Raw genomic sequence first — 16,769 nt, 5'->3', positions numbered from 1 at the left:
TGCATTTATTTTGGTTACTTGTTATTTCCAGTCAAATTTCTCCCCACAAATTAGGGTGTGTCAGTCTGCACATTGAATCCAAGGAATGTAAAGATCTTTAGAAATATAAAATAAAATATAAATATTTGATTCCTTGATTGATTCCCATAAAGTATTTGAAAAAAGTGTACATAAATAAAATGGTTTGGACACTGCATTCGTGGAAAAAAATATAAACAGTTCCTATAAGAGTTTGGTGCTTTATTGTTAATACAGTTAAGATGTGAAAAAGAGATGAATGACAAATGTCTAAAGTTTCTTTCTAAACAAATGACATAGGCTATCAAATTAATTCTGCACAATAATAAAGTGTTCAATAAAAGATGCACCTGGTAAAGAGATTATTATAAAATCAGATTCAGGATTCAGAATTGAACATAACTTTCTTTGTCCCCTGAATCTGAGAGTGGATTCATTGGCAGTAGATTTCTCATGTTATCATTCATCTGTAGTATTCCATCAAAATATAGATGTATTGATTCTTATCAGTACAGCGTCAATCTATTTTCTCCTTAATTTATACCAAAAGCATATGCCAATGTTTGGTACATGTCAATTCATGTGGCGAGTTGCTTAAATGTGTTCACATGCATCAGGTAAAGTGGCTTGGATGTGCAATCATAGTAGCTACAGTATATCACTTCATGACAGCAAATCTAATCTCAGGCAGTGTCAAAATGTCAGCACACAGCAACGTATTGCCAATTTCTATCACTCAGGTTGCACATAATCTCCTTGCATCACAGTGTAGTTCAGTCTATTGATCAATTTGTTTAGACCCCACTGCATGTTATTATCTGTAGATCAGTCTAATGTCCACCCCCTGCCAGGTCCAGAAGTGACCCAGCAGCCTCTTGGGCCTCAGCATCCAGCTGCAGGATCTCTACGGTCTCCAGATCCAGTTCAGTGTCCCCGGGCAGGACCAGATACTGGTACTGATGATACTGGTAGTAGTGTAACTCTATGTAGCCGCTGTCTGACAGGGGGTCTTTCTCCATCTCCTCACCAACCTCTTCCTTATATTCCACTGCCTCCATGTTGACCATCTCCTCATGGTCAGGGGTCAGAGGGGAAGGTGGATTTGAGGAGAGAGGTGGGTTGTCTAAGGTCAAGGCTTGGGGAGCGGAGGAGGAGAGGAGGAGAGTTTGAGAAAGGGAATCTGTGTGACAGAGACCCAAATTAGTTTTGTACTGTACATTGAAAAATGTGGCACATTAACATCCATTATTGGTATCCGCATACATTGTTGATGTGCAATGTGCAAATGTTTTATAATAGTGTCGTATACAGTAGAGCAATTGAACACTTAGATAGAAAAGCCATGCATTACAGTAGGTCTGGGAATTGCTAGGGACCTCACGATACAATATTATCATGATACTTAGGTAATGATACGATATGTATTGCGATTATCACGATTCTAAATATATATACAGTGGGGGAAAAAAGTATTTAGTCAGCCACCAATTGTGCAAGTTCTCCCACTTAAAAAGATGAGAGAGGCCTGTAATTTTCATCATAGGTACACGTCAACTATGACAGACAAATTGAGAAGAAAAAAAATCCAGAAAATCACATTGTAGGATTTTTAATGAATTTATTTGCAAATTATGGTGGAAAATAAGTATTTGGTCACCTACAAACAAGCAAGATTTCTGGCTCTCACAGACCTGTAACTTCTTCTTTAAGAGGCTCCTCTGTCCTCCACTCGTTACCTGTATTAATGGCACCTGTTTGAACTTGTTATCAGTATAAAAGACACCTGTCCACAACCTCAAACAGTCACACTCCAAACTCCACTATGGCCAAGACCAAAGAGCTGTCAAAGGACACCAGAAACAAAATTGTAGACCTGCACCAGGCTGGGAAGACTGAATCTGCAATAGGTAAGCAGCTTGGTTTGAAGAAATCAACTGTGGGAGCAATTATTAGGAAATGGAAGACATACAAGACCACTGATAATCTCCCTCGATCTGGGGCTCCACGCAAGATCTCACCCCGTGGGGTCAAAATGATCACAAGAACGGTGAGCAAAAATCCCAGAACCACACGGGGGGACCTAGTGAATGACCTGCAGAGAGCTGGGACCAAAGTAACAAAGCCTACCATCAGTAACACACTACGCCGCCAGGGACTCAAATCCTGCAGTTCCAGTCGTGTCCCCCTGCTTAAGCCAGTACATGTCCAGGCCCGTCTGAAGTTTGCTAGAGTGCATTTGGATGATCCAGAAGAGGATTGGGAGAATGTCATATGGTCAGATGAAACCAAAATATAACTTTTTGGTAAACACTCAACTCGTCGTGTTTGGAGGACAAAGAATGCTGAGTTGCATCCAAAGAACACCATACCTACTGTGAAGCATGGAGGGTGGAAACATCATGCTTTGGGGCTGTTTTTCTGCAAAGGGACCAGGACGACTGATCTGTGTAAAGGAAAGAATGAATGGGGCCATGTATCGTGAGATTTTGAGTGAAAACCTCCTTCCATCAGCATGGGCATTGAAGATGAAACGTGGCTGGGTCTTTCAGCATGACAATGATCCCAAACACACCGCCCGGGCAACGAAGGAGTGGCTTCGTAAGAAGCATTTCAAGGTCCTGGAGTGGCCTAGCCAGTCTCCAGATCTCAACCCCATAGAAAATCTTTGGAGGGAGTTGAAAGTCTGTGTTGCCCAGCGACAGCCCCAAAACATCACTGCTCTAGAGGAGATCTGCATGGAGGAATGGGCCAAAATGCCAGCAACAGTGTGTGAAAACCTTGTGAAGACTTACAGAAAACGTTTGACCTGTGTCATTGCCAACAAAGGGTATATAACAAAGTATTGAGAAACTTTTGTTATTGACAAAATACTTATTTTCCACCATAATTTGCAAATAAATTCATAAAAAATCCTACAATGTGATTTTCTGGATTTTTTTTCCTCATTTTTTCTGTCATAGTTGACGTGTACCTATGATGAAAATTACAGGCCTCTCTCATCTTTTTAAGTGGGAGAACTTGCACAAATGGTGGCTGACTAAATACTTTTTTCCCCACTGTATATTGTGATTCAATTCTGCATTTTATTACAATTTGATGTTCCAAACATATTCCTCACTATACAGTGCATTCGGATAGTATTCAGACCACTTAGCTTTTTCCACATTTTGTTACGTTACAGCCTTATTCTAAAATGGATTAAATAGTTTTCCCCCCTCATCAATCTACACACAATACCCCATAATGCCAAAGCAATTTATAAAAAATCTAAAACATGAATATCACATTTACACAAGTATTCAGACCCTTTACTCAGTACTTTGTTGAAGCACCTTTGGCAGCGATTACAGCCTCGAGTCCTCTTGGGTATGACGCTACGAGCTTGGCACACCTGTATTTGGGGAGTTTCTCCCATTCTTCTCTGCAGATCCTCTCAAGCTCTGTCAGGTTGGATGGGGAGCGTCGCTACACAGCTATTTTCCAGGTCTCTCCAGAGATGTTCGATCGGGTTCAAGTCCGGGCTCTGGCTGGCCCACTCAAGGACATTCAGAGACTTGTCCCGAAGCCACTCCTCCGTTGTTTTAGCTTTGTGCTTAGGGTCGTTGTCCTATTGGATGGTGAACCTTCGCCCAAATCTGAGTTCGTGAGCGCTCTGGAGCAGGTTCATCTTTCCTCGATCCTGACTAGTCTCAAAGTCCCTGCCGCTGAAAAACATCCCCGCAGCATGATGCTGCCACCACCATGCTTCACCGTAGGGATGGTGCCAGGTTTCCTTCAGACGTGACGCTTGACATTCAGGCCAAATAGTTCAATCTTGGTTTCATCAGACTAGAGAATCTTGTTTCTCACATCTCCACAGAGGAACTATGGACCTCTGTCAGAGTGACCCTTGGGTTCTTGGTCACCTCCATGACCAAGGCCCTTCTCCCCCGATCAGTTTGGCCGGGCGACCAGCTCTAGGAAGAGTCTTGGTGGTTCCAAACTTGAGGCCACTGTGTTCTTGGGGACCTTCAACCCTACAGACATTTTTGGGTACCCTTCCTCAGATCTGGGCCTCGACACAATCCTGTCTCAGAGCTCTACGGACAATTCCTTCCACCTCATGGCTTGGTTTTTGCTCTTACATGCACTGTCAACTGTGGGACCTTATATAGAGAGCTGTGTGCCTTTCCAAATCATGTCCAATCAATTTAATTTACCACAGGTGGGACTCCAATCAAGTTGTAGAAACAGGATACACCTGAGATCAATTTCGAGTCTCATAGCAAAGGGTCTGAATACTTATGTAAATAAGGTATGTTTTTTTGCAAAACTTTCTAAAAACCTGTTTTCGCTTTGTCATTATGGGGTATTGTGTGTAGATTGATGAGGATTTTTATTTATTTAATCCATTTTAGAATAAGGCTGTAACGTAACAAAATGTGGAAAAAGGGAAGGGGTCTGAATACTTTCTGAATGCACTGTACGTCTGCTGCAGAGACTAGAGAGAGCCATATTAAAAACGAGTTTTAAATCAGTCATGGAAATAAATATGTGAGAACATTTTGGCACTCTATTTAAAAAGAAGATTGAGAACAAGCTGTAGGATGAAAAATACCAGAAGCTTGGAGCAGGTACAGCCGACTAGCTCTAGCTAATGCTAACTAGCAAAATATACACTACATGACCAAGTCTGTGGACACCTGCCCCTCAAACATCTCATTCCAAACTCATGGGCACTAATATGGAGTTGGTCCCCCCTTTGCTACTTTAACAGCCTCCACTCTTCTGGGAAGGCTTTCCACTATATGTTGGAACATTGCTGTGGGGCTTGCTTCCATTCAGCCACAAGAGCATTAGTGAGGTCGGCACTGATGTTGGGCAATTAGGCCTGGCTCGCAGTCGGCATTCCAATTTATCCCAAAGGTGTTCGATGAGGTTGAGGCCAGGGCTTTGCGCAGGCCAGTTCTTCCACACCGATCTCGACAAACCATTTCTGTATGGACCTCGCATTGTCATGCTGAAACAAGAAAGGGCCTTCCCAAACTGTTGCCACAAAGTTGGAAGCACAGAATCGTCTACAATGTTATTGTATGCTGTAGCATTAAGATTTCCCTTAACTGGAACTAAGGTGCCTAGCCCGAACCATGAAAAACAGCCCCAGACCATTATTCCTCCTCCACCAAACTTTACAATTAGCACTATGCATTGGGGCAGGTAGCGTTCTCCTGGCATCCGCCAAACCCAGATTTGTCCGTCGGACTGCCAGATGGTGAAGCGTGATTGATCATTCCAGAGAACACGTTTCCACGTTTCCACTGCTCCAAAGTCCAATGGCGGCAAACTTTACACCACTCCAGCCGACGCATGGCATTGCGCATGTTGATCTCAGGCTTGTGTGCGGCTGTTCGGCCATGGAAACCAATTTCATGAAGTTCCAGAAAAACAGTTATTGTGCTGACGTTGCTTCCAGAGGCAGTTTGGAACTCAGTAGTGAGTGTTGCAACTGAGGACAGACGATTTTTACGCGCTACACGCTTCAGCACTCGGCAGTCCTGTTCTGTGAGCTTGTATGGCCTACGACTTCGCAGCTGAGCCGTTGTTGCTCCTAGATGTTTCCACTTCACAATAATAGCACTTACAGTTAACCGGGGCAGCTCTAGCAGGGCAGACATTTAAAAACTGACTTGTTGGAAAGGTGACATCTTATGACGGTGCCACGTTGAAAGTCACTGAGCTCTTCAGTAAGGCCATTCTACTGCCAATGTTTGTCTATGGAGATTGCATGGCGGTGCGCTCGATTTTATACACCTGTCAGCAACGGGTGTGGCTGAAATAGCCGAATCCACTAATTTGAAGGGGCGTCCACATACTTTTATATATATAGTGTATATACACAGCAGTTGAGGCTGCTGAGTGGAGGACGGCTCATACATTTGGCAGGAACAGAGCAAATGGAATGGCATTAAACACATGGAAACCATGCGTTTGATCTATTTGATACCATTTCACTAATCCCGCTCCAGCCATTACCACAAGCCCGTCCTCCCCAATTAAGGTGCCACCAACCTCCTGTATTACAGTGCCTTCAGAAAGTATTCATAGCCCTTGACTTATTCCACATTTTGGTATGTTACAGCCTGAATTAAAAAATGATTACATCGATTTTCTCTCTCAACCATCTACAGGCAATAACCCATAATGACAAAGTGAAAACATGTTTTTAGAAATTTTGGCAAGTTTATTGAAATGTAAATACAGAAATATCTAATTTACATACAGTGCTATGAAAAAGTATTAGCCCCCTCTCTAATTTTCTCTACTTTTGCATATTTGTGATACTGAATGTTATCAGATCTTCAACCAAAACCTAATATTTGATAAAGGGAACATAAGTGAACAAATAACACAACAATTACATATTTATTTCATAAACAAAGTTATGCAACACCCAATTCCCCTGTGTGAAAAAGTAATTGCCCCCTTACACTCAATAACTGGTTGTGCCACCTTTAGCTGCAATGACTCCAACCAAATGCTTCCTGTAGTTGTTGATCAGTCTCTCACGTCGCTGTGGAGGAATGTTTGCCCACTCTTCCATGCAGAACTGCTTTAACTCAGTGACGTGTGGGTTTTCAAGCATGAACTGCTCATTTTAAGTCCTGCCACAACATCTCAATTGGGATAAGGTCTGGACTTTGACTAGGCCATTCCAAAACTTCCAATTTGTTGCTTTTTAGCAATTTTCATGTAGACTTGATTGTGTGTTTTGGATCATTGTCTTGCTGCATGACCCAGCTGCGCTTCAGCTTCAGCTCACAGACAGATGGTCTGACATTCTCCTGTAGAATTCTCTGATACAAAGGAGAATTAATGGTTCCTTCTATTAAGGCAAGTCGTCCAGGTCCTGACGCAGCAAAGCATCCCCAAACCATCACACCACCACCACCATGCTTGACCTTTGGTATGATGTTCTTACTGTGGAATGCAGAGTTTGGTTTTCGCCAGGCATTACTGGAACCATGTCTTCCAAAAAGTTGTACTTTTGAATCATCTGTCCATAGAACGTTCTTCCAAGAGTCTTGATGATCATCCAGGTGCTTTTTGGCAAACTTGAGTCAACATTTTGGACGAGATGGATCCCATTATGCCTGGCGAAAACCAAACACTGCATTCCACAGTAAGAACATCATACCAAAGGTCAAGCATGGTGGTTGCCAAAGGTCATTCTACAAAGTATTGACTCAGAGGTATGAATACTTATGTAAATAAGATATTTCTGTATTTCATTTACATTCAATTTGCCCAAATTTCTAAAAACATATTTTTACTTTGTCATTATGGGGTATTGTGTATAGATGGGTGAGATATATATACAGTGGGGAAAAAAAGTATTTAGTCAGCCACCAATTGTGCAAGTTCTCCCACTTAAAAAGATGAGAGAGGCCTGTAATTTTCATCATAAGTACACGTCAACTATGACAGACAAAATGAGAAGAAAAAAATCCAGAAAATCACATTGTAGGATTTTTAATGAATTTATTTGCAAATTATGGTGGAAAATAAGTATTTTGTCAATAACAAAAGTTTCTCAATACTTTGTTATATACCCTTTGTTGGCAATGACACAGGTCAAACGTTTTCTGTAAGTCTTCACAAGGTTTTCACACACTGTTGCTGGTATTTTGGCCCATTCCTCCATGCAGATCTCCTCTAGAGCAGTGATGTTTTGGGGCTGTCGCTGGGCAACACAGACTTTCAACTCCCTCCAAAGATTTTCTATGGGGCTGAGATCTGGAGACTGGCTAGGCCACTCCAGGACCTTGAAATGCTTCTTACGAAGCCACTCCTTCGTTGCCCGGGCGGTGTGTTTGGGATCATTGTCATGCTGAAAGACCCAGCCACGTTTCATCTTCAATGCCCTTGCTGATGGAAGGAGGTTTTCACTCAAAATCTCACGATACATGGCCCCATTCATTCTTTCCTTTACACGGATCAGTCGTCCTGGTCCCTTTGCAGAAAAACAGCCCCAAAGCATGATGTTTCCACCCCCATGCTTCACAGTAGGTATGGTGTTCTTTGGATGCAACTCAGCATTCTTTGTCCTCCAAACATGACGAGTTGAGTTTTTACCAAAAAGTTATATTTTGGTTTCATCTGACATTTACATTTACATTACATTTTAGTCATTTAGCAGACGCTCTTATCCAGAGCGACTTACAGTTAGTGAATACATTTTTTTTTTTAAATACTTGCCCCCCGTGGGAATCAAACCCACAACCCTGGCATTGCAAACGGCATGCTCTATCAACTGAGCTACATCCCTGCCGGCCATTCCCTCCCCTACCCTGGACGACGCTGGGCCAATTGTGCGCCGCACATGAGTCTCCCGGTCGCGGCCGGCTGCGACAGAGCCTGGATTCGAACCAGGATCTCTAGTGGCACAGTTAGCACTGCGATGCAGTGCCTTAGACCACTGCGCCACTCATGACATTCTGCACCATATGACATTCTCCCAATCCTCTTCTGGATCATCCAAATGCACTCTAGCAAACTTCAGACGGGCCTGGACATGTACTGGCTTAAGCAGGGGGACACGTCTGGCACTGCAGGATTTGAGTCCCTGGCGGCGTAGTGTGTTACTGATGGTAGGCTTTGTTACTTTGGTCCCAGCTCTCTGCAGGTCATTCACTAGGTCCCCCCGTGTGGTTCTGGGATTTTTGCTCACCGTTCTTGTGATCATTTTGACCCCACGGGGTGAGATCTTGCGTGGAGCCCCAGATCGAGGGAGATTATCAGTGGTCTTGTATGTCTTCCATTTCCTAATAATTGCTCCCACAGTTGATTTCTTCAAACTAAGCTGCTTACATATTGCAGATTCAGTCTTCCCAGCCTGGTGCAGGTCTACAATTTTGTTTCTGGTGTCCTTTGACAGCTCTTTGGTCTTGGCCATAGTGGAGTTTGGAGTGTGACTGTTTGAGGTTGTGGACAAGTGTCTTTTATACTGATAACAAGTTCAAACAGGTGCCATTAATACAGGTAACGAGTGGAGGACAGAGGAGCCTCTTAAAGAAGAAGTTACAGGACTGTGGGAGCCAGAAATCTTGCTTGTTTGTAGGTGACCAAATACTTATTTTCCACCATAATTTGCAAATAAATTCATTAAAAATCCTACAATGTGATTTTCTGGATTTTTTTCTCTCAATTTGTCTGTCATAGTTGACGTGTACCTATGATGAAAATTACAGGCCTCTCTCATCTTTTTAAGTGGGAGAACTTGCACAATTGGTGGCTGACTAAATACTTTTTTGTCCCACTGTATATATTTTATCCATTTTGGTTTCAGGCTGTAACACAACAAAATGTGTTAGTCAAAAAACCTACACTCGATCCCTCCGATGTCAACAACTACAGACCAGTATCCCTTCTTTCTTTTCTCTCCAAAACTCTTGAGCGTGCCGTCTATAGCCAACTCTAATGCTATCTCTCTCAGAATGACCTTCTTGATCCAAACCAGTCAGGTTTCAAGACTGGTCATTCGACTGTGACTGCTCTTCTCTGTGCCACGGAGGCTCTACGCACTGCTAAAGATAACTCTCTCTCCTCTGCTTTTATCCTTCTAGACCTTTCTGCTGCCTTTGATACTGTGAACCATCAGATCCTCCTCTCCACCCTCTCCGAGTTGGGCATCTCCGGCGCTGCTCACTCTTGGATTGCGTCCTACCTGACAGGTCGCTCCTACCAGGTGGCGTGGCGAGAATCTGTCTCTGCACCACTTGCTCTCACCACTGGTGTCCCCCAGGGCTCAGTTCTAGGCCCTCTCCTATTCTCTCTATACACCAAGTCACTTGGCTCTGTCATATCATCACATGGTCTCTCCTATCATTGCTACGCAGACGACACACAATTAATTTTCTCCTTTCCCCCTTCTGATAACCAGGTGGCGAATCGCATCTCTGCATGTCTGGCAGACATATCAGTGTGGATGTCGGATCACCACCTCAAGTTGAACCTTGGCAAGACGGAGCTGCTCTTCCTCCCGGGGAAGGACTGCCCACTCCATGATCACGCCATCACGTTTGACAACTCCATTGTGTCCTCCTCCCAGCGTGCAAAGAACCTTGGCGTGACCCTAGACAACACCCTGTCGTTCTCCGCTAACATCAAAGCGGTGACCCGATCCTGCAGGTTCATGCTCTACAACATTCGCAGAGTACGACCCTACCTTACACAGAAAGCGGCACAGGTCCTAATCCATTCACTTGTCATCTCCCGTCTGGATTACTGCAACTCGCTGTTGGCTGGGCTCCCTGCCTGTGCCATTAAACCCCTACAACCTAGCCAGAACGCTGCAGCCCGTCTGGTGTTCAACCTTCCCAAGTTCTCTCATGTCACCCCGCTCCTCCGCACACTCCACTGGCTTCCAGTTGAGGCTTGCATCTACTACAAGACCATGGTGCTTGCCTACGGAGCTGTGAGGGGAACGGCACCTCCTTACCTTCAGGCTCTGATCAGACCCTACACCCAAATGAGGGCACTACGTTCATCCACCTCTGGCCTGCTAGCTCCCCTATCTCTACGGAAGCACAGTTCCAGCTCAGCCCAGTCAAAGCTATTTGCTGCTCTGGCACCCCAATGGTGGAACAAGCTCCCCCACGATGCCTGGACAGCGGAGTCACTGACCACCTTCCGGAGATACTTGAAACCCTACCTCTTTAAGGAATACCTGGAATAGTATAAATTAATCCTTCTACCCCCCCCCCTCCCCCAACAAAAAATAAAAATAAATAAAAAGTGGTTGTCCCACTGGCTATCATAAGTTGAATGCACCAATTTGTAAGTCGCTCTGGATAAGAGCGTCTGCTAAATGACGTAAATGTAAATGTATGAATATATATACACACTACCAGTCAAAAGTTTGGACACACCTACTCATTCAAGGGTTTTTCTTTATTTTTACTATTTTTTTTTACATTGTAGAATAATAGTGAAGACATCAAAACTACGAAATAACACATATGGAATCATGTAGTAACCAGAAAAATTTTAACAAATCAAAATATATTTTATATTTGAGATTTACATTTTAGTCATTTAGCAGATGCTCTTATCCAGAGCGGCTTACAGTGAGTGCATACATTTTTCATACATATATTCTTCAAATAGCCACCGTTTGTCTTGATGACATCTTTGCACACTCTTGGCATTCTCTCAACCAGCTTCATGAGGTAGTCACTTGGAATGCATTTCAATTAACAGGTGCCTTCTTAAAAGTTAATTTGTGGAATTTATTTCCTTCTTAATGCCTTTGAGCCAATCAGTTGTGTTGTGACAAGGTGGGGGGGGGGGGGTTACAGAAGATAGCCCTATTTGGTAAAAGACCAAGTCCATATTATGGCAAGAACAGCTCAAATAAGCAAAGAGAAACGACAGTCCACCATTACTTTAAGACATGAAGGTCAGTCAATCCGGAACATTTCAAGAACTTTGAAAGTTTCTTCAAGTGCAGTCGCAAAAACCATCAAGCGCTAAGATGAAACTGGCTCTCATGAGGACCGCCACAGGAAAGGAAGACCCAGAGTTACCTCTGCTGCAGAGGACAAGTTCCTTAGAGTTACCAGCCTCAGAAATTGCAGCCCAAATAAATGCTTCACAGAGTTCAAGTCACAGACACAGCTCAACATCAACTGTTCAGAGGAGACTGCGTCAACCAGGCCTTAATGGTCGAATTGCTGCAAATAAACCACTACTAAAGGACACCAATAATAAGAAGAGACTTGCTTGGGCCAAGAAACACGAGCAATGGACATTTGACCCGTGGAAATCTGTCCTTTGATCTGATGAGTCCAAATTGGAGATTTTGTGTTTCAACGGCTGTCTTTGCGAGAAACGGTGTGGGTGAACGGATTATCTCTGCATGTGTGGTTCCCACCATGAAGGAGGAGGTGTGATGGTGCTTTGCTGGTGACACTGTCAGTGATTTATTTAGAATTCAAGGCACACTTAACCAGCATGGCTACCACAGCATTCTGCAGCGATACGCCATCCCATCTGGTTTGGGCTTAGTGGGACTATCATTTGTTTTTCAACAGGACAATGACCCAACACACCTCCAAGCTGTGTAAGGGCTATTTTACCAAGAAGGAGAGTGATGGAGTGCTGCATCAGATGAACTGGCCTCCACAATCCCCCGACCTCAACCCAATTGAGATGGTTTGGAATGAGTTGGACCACAGAGTGAAGGAAAAGCAGCCAACAAATGCTCAGCATATGTGGAAACTCCTTCAAGACAGTTGGAAAAGCATTCCAGGTGAAGCTGGTTGAGAGAATGCCAAGAGTGTGCAAAGCTGTCATCAAGGCTATTTGAATAATCTAAAATCTAAAATATATTTAGATTTGTGTAACACTCTTTTGGTTACTACATGATTCCATATGTGTTATTTCATTGTTTTGATGTCTTCACTATTATTCTACAATGTAGAAAATAGTAAAAATAAAGAAAACCCATACACAAAAAAATATGTATTCACGCATGACTGTAAGTCGCTTTGGATAAAAGCGTCTGCTAAATGGCATATTATTATTATTATTATTATTATAAAAACCCTTGAATGAGTAGGTGTATCCAAACTTTTGACTGGTACTGTATATATATATATATATACAGTGGGGGAAAAAAGTATTTAGTCAGCCACCAATTGTGCAAGTTCTCCCACTTAAAAAGATGAGAGAGGCCTGTAATTTTCATCATAGGTACACGTCAACTATGACAGACAAATTGAGAGAAAAAAATCCAGAAAATCACATTGTAGGATTTTTAATGAATTTATTTGCAAATTATGGTGGAAAATAAGTATTTGGTCACCTACAAACAAGCAAGATTTCTGGCTCTCACAGACCTGTAACTTCTTCTTTAAGAGGCTCCTCTGTCCTCCACTCGTTACCTGTATTAATGGCACCTGTTTGAACTTGTTATCAGTATAAAAGACACCTGTCCACAACCTCAAACAGTCACACTCCAAACTCCACTATGGCCAAGACCAAAGAGCTGTCAAAGGACACCAGAAACAAAATTGTAGACCTGCACCAGGCTGGGAAGACTGAATCTGCAATAGGTAAGCAGCTTGGTTTGAAGAAATCAACTGTGGGAGCAATTATTAGGAAACGGAAGACATACAAGACCACTGATAATCTCCCTCGATCTGGGGCTCCACGCAAGATCTCACCCCGTGGGGTCAAAATGATCACAAGAACAGTGAGCAAAAATCCCAGAACCACACGGGGGGACCTAGTGAATGACCTGCAGAGAGCTGGGACCAAAGTAACAAAGCCTACCATCAGTAACACACTACGCCGCCAGGGACTCAAATCCTGCAGTGCAAGACGTGTCCCCCCTGCTTAAGCCAGTACATGTCCAGGCCTGTCTGAAGTTTGCTAGAGTGCATGTGGATGATCCAGAAGAGGATTGGGAGAATGTCATATGGTCAGATGAAACCAAAATATAACTTTTTGGTAAAAACTCAACTCGTCGTGTTTGGAGGACAAAGAATGCTGAGTTGCATCCAAAGAACACCATACCTACTGTGAAGCATGGGGGTGGAAACATCATGCTTTGGGGCTGTTTTTCTGCAAAGGGACCAGGACGACTGATCCGTGTAAAGGAAAGAATGAATGGGGCCATGTATCGTGAGATTTTGAGTGAAAACCTCCTTCTATCAGCAAGGGCATTGAAGATGAAATGTGGCTGGGTCTTTCAGCATGACAATGATCCCAAACACACCGCCCGGGCAACGAAGGAGTGGCTTTTGTTATTGACCAAATACTTATTTTCCACCATAATTTGCAAATAAATTCATTAAAAATCCTACAATGTGATGTTCTGGATTTTTTTCTTCTCATTTTGTCTGTCATAGTTGACGTGTACCTATGATGAAAATTACAGGCCTCTCTCATCTTTTTAAGTGGGAGAACTTGCACAATTGGTGGCTGACTAAATACTTTTTTCCCCCACTGTATATATATATATATATATATATATATATATATATATATATATATATATTGTTTTTTTACAAATCAATACTTGGAGTCAAGGTATCGATATAATATCGTCCAAAATAACATCGCGATATGTAACTATCCATTTTTTCCAACCATCACTACATTACAGTGTATACCCTGTAGACAATCTATCTCTGAGTGGAATGTAGGAAGTTACTGGCCTTGGCCAAAACCAGTTTTACATAAGCACTGCACTAAAAGAGAGTGACATAAAGAGCTGAGCCAGCGTGTTGCTATGGCTATAGGTTGCCAAGGTAATATATGGCTGTTGCCATGACAACAGCAAACTCACCAACCATGCAACATGCGGAGAAAGGGGTAAAAAAAAAATCAGCAGGCGAATTAAGGCATAATAGATAGATCAATTGTTCCTCAATTGAAAATAACTATTTAGATTAAACTATGAATTAAACATTAAGAGGAAATTGACATCTTCAAAAATACATTTGTAATAGGCACTACAATACTGTCAGGGGCTGTAGTTTGCACCAAAGCAACATGGGTATCAAGGTATATGAGGCTGACATTCTTAGTGATGGAGGAGGGCTAACCTGAGATCTCCACAGTGTCACACACCATAGATACTCCGTAATCAGCTCCCTCCAACCTGCTCCACGGACACACAGGACAGAGGGAAGATAAATACAGTTAGTTGGACAACTGGTAAGGGTCTGACTGGGCTGTAATAAATCTACTACTGTAAGACAAATCATTAACTGACATTCATTAACCAACAAGTCTTTGGGCAAAAATATGTTGGTGTTAAGTCACGGTTAGAAGGCTTTTTGATATTTAACACTGTAAACTAAACTACAGATGTGTTTGTTCATACTCACAATGCAGGGTTGTTTAGTAAGTTACTGTTGGTGCCGTGGTAATAATGCGTCTTCCTAAGCACCTCCAGAAGAGCATGTCGATATTCTGGACACACGCACCACAGTGAGCCCTTCCCCACCAACTGAAAATTAAATCATACACAATCTTCAATATTACAAAATACCATTATTTCAAACAAAAAGCTAGACCATGCAAACTGACACATTGAAGACCAGTGAACACATCTCACCTGGCACTTGTCCCTGTGAATCCGACGGAAGCTCTTACTCAGAGACAGGTTGTGTCGAACAGAGTTTCTCCATCCCCCAGGTGTTGCTCTGTAGTAGGGGAAGCTGTTCACTATCCATTCATAGATACCCTTTACTGGGAGCCTCTTGTCTGGCGAGTCTTCTATCGCCATGAAGATTAGACTGCTGAAGGAGTAGGGGGGCTTGGATGGGGAGGGAGGAAGGTGTGGGGTAGGTATGAGATCCTGGGGCTCCAGCTGAGGCAGTGGTGTTGTTTTGGGCAGGGGCTGTAGGGGAAGCAAGTTTCCTCTTTCATGCAACCAGCTGAGGCAGGTCAAGTCATCTTGGTCAGATGTGGTTGGAAAGTTGAGGCAGTGTGAGTTTTGTCCATCAAGGAACAGAGGGGGGGACAGGGGGTGTAAAAGAGGGGAGAGAGGTTCAGTCTTGAGGTGAATGGAAGCTGTAGCTGTGGGAGAAAGTGAAGTAGGGGATGGTGGGATCGACAGAGGAGACAGAGGCAGTGAAACATGAACAGTGGAAGAAGTTTGCAGAAGAGAGGAAGAGAAAGGCAGGCACTGGTAGAGAGTGGCGGGATAAGGAAGAGATGTAGGGAGGAGTGGCAGTGTGTGAGTGTCACTCTCCATCTCTCTCCCTGCAGCAGACTTCTTATGCACTCATTCAATAGTTGGTCTGTTGGGCAAAGCAGAGCAGATAAACATTATTTCAATGGCATGGGAAAAAAGTCAGTTAAAGTTGATGGCAATGCATTTCCACAGTTAGAAAAACGTAGACAAACCCAATTTATAATAGCCTTTGTAGACCAGATCAGATGGTCTTACAACATTTAGCCATTAATTCAGTGAGTAACAGTCTACTGGTTCCCAACCTGGGGTACTCGGGCTATCCATTGCGGGTACTTGGGAAGACTCATAAGACCATAGGCCTACTGGTAAAATGCACATGAGGGAGTACTTTGTGGGTTCTCCGGACTGAGCAAAATGTGATTCGGAGTACAGTAACCAACAAAGGTTGTGAATCACCTTTTGGAGAAAAAAAATCGCTCTTCAAAAGCTTCACTGTGCACCCCCTGCTCCAGGAACATTCAGTTGGTAAGAATAAAAAAAAAAAAATACAAGCTAAAGATTAAGACAAAAGTCTGAACAAAGTCCTCCCCTATGTTTTTTTCTCTCCATTTCACTTCTATAATGGATAAATGATTTAGCTATAGCTACTCGCATTCAGACAGCTAACGTTAGCAAATAGGCATTGGACAGGTGCATGCATAAAATCCTTTTGATTGGAAAACAACTTATTTTCAAAAGGGTAATTAGAGCATTCTGCTCATGAAGCCACACGGTGCTCAACAAAGCTGCTCAATGTGCTCATACTTCGGAAAATGGCGGTAGAATATAAAGTTACATTTAGCACAATCAGTCAAGCAGTCTTTTGTCAAATACCCCTCTGGTGCTGACAGAAATACTTAAGAGTATAAAAAAGAATGCATTTCTTACCTATAAAGCAACGTAAATAGTTGTCAGTGGATATAAGTGAAAGTCTTGAGTTAGGCTAAATATACCATTCGGTTTAAAATATTGTCCGATTTCCATACAAAGAATCGAAGTCTAATTCCCGACTGTCCACGATCTC

General features: G+C 42.9%; 1 protein-coding gene across 1 annotated transcript; it reads right to left on the bottom strand.

The window, feature by feature from the left end:
• Window positions 1–848: 848 nt before the first annotated feature.
• Window positions 849–16,030, bottom strand: LOC311107718 (forkhead box protein N2-like; the record flags this gene model as incomplete). Its single annotated transcript, XM_084150234.1, has 5 exons — window positions 849–1,141; window positions 14,610–14,665; window positions 14,895–15,016; window positions 15,125–15,588; window positions 16,009–16,030. The coding sequence occupies 5 exons, from the start codon at window positions 16,028–16,030 to the stop codon at window positions 849–851; spliced, it is 957 nt and encodes a 318-aa protein (XP_084006360.1).
• Window positions 16,031–16,769: the final 739 nt, after the last annotated feature.

This window comes from Coregonus lavaretus (assembly GCF_964263955.1).
Source record: "Coregonus lavaretus genome assembly, chromosome: 32".
Classification (NCBI taxonomy): Eukaryota; Metazoa; Chordata; class Actinopteri; order Salmoniformes; family Salmonidae; genus Coregonus; species Coregonus lavaretus.
This window is presented reverse-complemented; position numbering and strand designations above follow the sequence as displayed.